Source organism: Trypanosoma equiperdum (assembly GCF_001457755.1).
Source record: "Trypanosoma equiperdum strain OVI genome assembly, contig: ctg_1954, whole genome shotgun sequence".
Taxonomy (NCBI): Eukaryota; Euglenozoa; class Kinetoplastea; order Trypanosomatida; family Trypanosomatidae; genus Trypanosoma; species Trypanosoma equiperdum.
Genome location: NW_027124009.1, coordinates 1,405 through 5,020, shown reverse-complemented (window position 1 = coordinate 5,020; position 3,616 = coordinate 1,405). Strand labels below are relative to the sequence as shown.

The following is a 3,616-nucleotide window of genomic DNA, read 5'->3' as shown; positions in this document are numbered from 1 at the left end:
TTGTGGATATTTGTTAAGGCCATAAAAGTGATAATAATAATGATAATGATAATAATAATGTGGAAAGAGTGTTGTGAGTGTGTATATACGAATATTATAAGGGTGGTTGTGACAACCGAATGAAAGAGGAAAATCGAAGCTCTTCAAAAAATGGGAGAGGTGCAAGGGAAATGAGTAGGGTAGTGGCCATGAGAAAGATACAAAGAAGGAGATTGGGTATGCGCGGTTTCATACATATAAATGACGGATAGAGGCATCATACACAAGAATACGTTAGAAGTGAAATGAAGGAGATACAGAATTCAACGTAGAGGATAAAGGGAGTACGTACGTTACATGAAGTGACAGTTGTAGTAAGCCAAAGTGACGTAATTAAGAAACTGAGTAAACCAACGGTAGCTCTGGCAGCAGAGCACAGAGGAGAATAGTACAGGAGACTGTGCCTTATAGCTCACAAAAAATGTATTGGTGAAAAAGTGGAGATGGTATTGACTTCGTTTTTTAATCTGATGTCGTACTCTAATCTCCAGATGTAAAGAATAAGATTAAGAAGGTTGGGAAAGGTGTTAGGTAAATGTGAAATAATGTCAAAGTAGTCTCATCATGTATAGTAATAATGACACATATTTTCTGGAAATAATATAATACTTTTAGGATGAAAATTTAAAACCCAGTACCAAAAATAGATTTTTGCTGACATAAAAATAAGAATAAAAACTTGGAAACGTCTTTAAATAGCTCATATAGGAGAAAATAGCGTATCTCTATGAAGTAAAGAGAATTAGAGACACAATTCCTCTAATTCCATATTGGTATACAGGTAAACCATTAAGAGCTTATAAACAGAGACTAATCCGTATAAAAGCGGTTGCATATGGTGAGTTAGTGGCGCGTATTAGTGAAGAAAAAGCGTCACACAAGGTACGTTAGCTACAAAAATGACCCAGAATTTAACTGCATCGGAACAACTTGACGCCACATGATCAAAATATGAGCGAAAAATAATCGTTTTTAAAGAAGCAATGGCGGCACTTGGTTATTAAGTCTGAATGTAACGCAGAATTGTCTGGAAATAGAGAAGATTAGAAACCTTGAGTTTTGATTTTTCAGTTGTAGGAGTGTGCAAAGTACTTTTAAGAGTTGAACAATTGGATTTACGAACCAATAGATTAAATAGATATAGATGTCAAACAAATTAACATGGAATTGAAAGTGTAAATTCTACGGCTCAGCCTATGTACTAGCGTCTTAGGCACGCATCTCAACAAAAAATCAAGAATATATATCTTTTTTTCCGCCACTTTCGCGACGACAGACCCGCACAACCAATTCCACAAACACCTAACCAGCAGCATCACTCACACACGCAAGCAGATGCTTTACACCAACGCAGGGAGACGGCTACTAATAATACTAGTGGTATCAGCTCAGTAACGGGCACCATGGGCGACGATGATGCCGCCAGTCAGGCTGTATCCACACCCTGCCAAACGGCCAGATATCTTAAATTAATCAACGACGAAATCAAAACGACTTATTTAAGCGACGGATCAGCTGCAACTACAGCTGTTAAAGCTGCGGTGGCATGTACAATAGCAGCAGCTTCGGCAGACAACACTGCAACAGCAGTGGCCTTCAAAGCGCTAGCGGCAATCGCCAAGGCAGATGTACCACAGCTAATCTCTGCAACATCAGCTCACAACGAACAAGTAGCGGCGACGCGGGAGATAATAAAAATACAGGAAGCGGTGCACCTAACTGACCACGATACAGCAACCAAAACAATAACTTTAGAGAGCGGAAGCAAACTGTGCAACCCGCTCACAATTGGCTCGACTGACGCCATACACTGCTGCAATGCGGCGGCGAAAATCTCGTACACCGCTCAAAATTGCAGCCTAGACAGCGAGACAGACGACGTAAAGCGCTCTAACATCAAATGGGAGACCACCGACAGCATAACACTGGCGGCAGCGGACACAGCAAAACCCATCCTAGAAGCGACGGCGCTAAGTAAAGGGACAGTAACCGGCACCATGGTAGGATCCACACACACGATCGGCGCCTGCATTAGCAGCGGAGCAGACTTTGGCGGCGGCGATCAAAGCAACGCGCTGCTACCCAAAGTCGAACACAAAGCGCACTCATACAAAAAAACGAAGATAGCACTAAAGAGCACAGGGAACCAGACGGCATGCCCAAAAATCAGCGACGACAGCAAGCCGCACCAGTACAAACCAACAGCCCTAGCAGCAGCTATCTGCCAGCTAAGGCGTACCCCGAAACCTGCATATACACCTCCACACAACCGCCCGTTGTCGACACTGGAAGCTGACAACAAGTTAGCAGAAACCCTAACTGACATAAGCTCACCAGACGCACCACTTCCAAAAGATGCCATCGAAAGGAAAGCGCTTGTGCACAAGTTTTTCGGCGCAACGCCAGAAATATTCAAGCAAAGAATCACAGACACTATTGACAAGACAAAGATTGACATAAAAATAAGGAACACGCCAATAGAAAAGACTCCCTTTGAATTGGCAGGGACAGCTGATGGTGTAACCGTATTAGCATATTATCTCGGAAAAGAAGCAGCAGAAAAAACTCAGTTATCAGGCTCAGAGGAAAAGCTCAAACAAAGCGAAAACACAGACAAAACTGAAGTAAGTAAAGACGGGGATTAAAAAGCCGAGTTTTGCACAGCCGTCGAAGAGAGAGATTACGACAAAACAAAATGCGATTGGAACGCAGAAAAGAAAGAGTGCAAAGTTTAAGAGGGAGCAGTTGTTATTTCAGCTGTAATTAAAGCCCCTCTTTTGCTTGCAGTTTTTCTTCTAGCTTAACACCTTTAAGAATTATTTGTAAAAGATTTTTGCTCCATTTTATGTAACTTAAAATTTCTCTAAAAGTATGGCATATTATAACACTTTTTCATGTTTTTTGAATGTTTGTGATAGTAGTATATGAATGTAAAGTAAGTGATATTCTAATTTTTTAATTTTGTTAATTTGATGTATATTAGTTAGATATAAATACTAATAATGATGATAAGAGAGCGTTGTTAGTGTGTGTAAATACTAATATTATCAATAAAAACAATGATGAATAGTAAGTGGATGGTTGAAAGAAAATTAGTTAATACAATGAAAAGCGTGCGATGGGGGTGATTAAATAAGGTAGAAATGGTTGATTAGAATGAAAATGGGTATCATTATAGAATGAAATGAAGTGATGAAACTGATTGTAGGCATTGTCATGAGAAGAAAGTGACAAGACATTATTATATGATATAATTTTGAGGATGCGATAATTGAGACACACAGCACGATACATCGAACAAATGTAGCAACTGCGTTGTACACAGTGATAGAACAAGGATATAATGCTAACTAAAGTTCAAGGTGAAGGAGAAACTTAATGGATAAGAAACCACGTATACGAATAAATGAGCTATCTCTATAAAGTGGAGAGGATCAATGGTTATATCCCTTCAATTCCCTATCGGTATACACGCTAGACGCTAAGAAATATAAGGAATGATTAAGGTATGTAAGAGTGGTCACATGCCTTTACCAGAAAACACACATTAACAAAAGAAAAGCAGCGAAGAAGACGT

At 39.8% G+C, this 3,616-nt stretch overlaps 1 protein-coding gene across 1 annotated transcript; it reads left to right on the top strand.

Annotated features, from left to right (window-relative positions):
- Window positions 1–1,442: 1,442 nt before the first annotated feature.
- Window positions 1,443–2,684, top strand: TEOVI_000537300 (variant surface glycoprotein (VSG), putative; the record flags this gene model as incomplete). Its single annotated transcript, XM_067223754.1, has 1 exon — window positions 1,443–2,684. The coding sequence occupies one exon, from the start codon at window positions 1,443–1,445 to the stop codon at window positions 2,682–2,684; it is 1,242 nt and encodes a 413-aa protein (XP_067079855.1).
- Window positions 2,685–3,616: the final 932 nt, after the last annotated feature.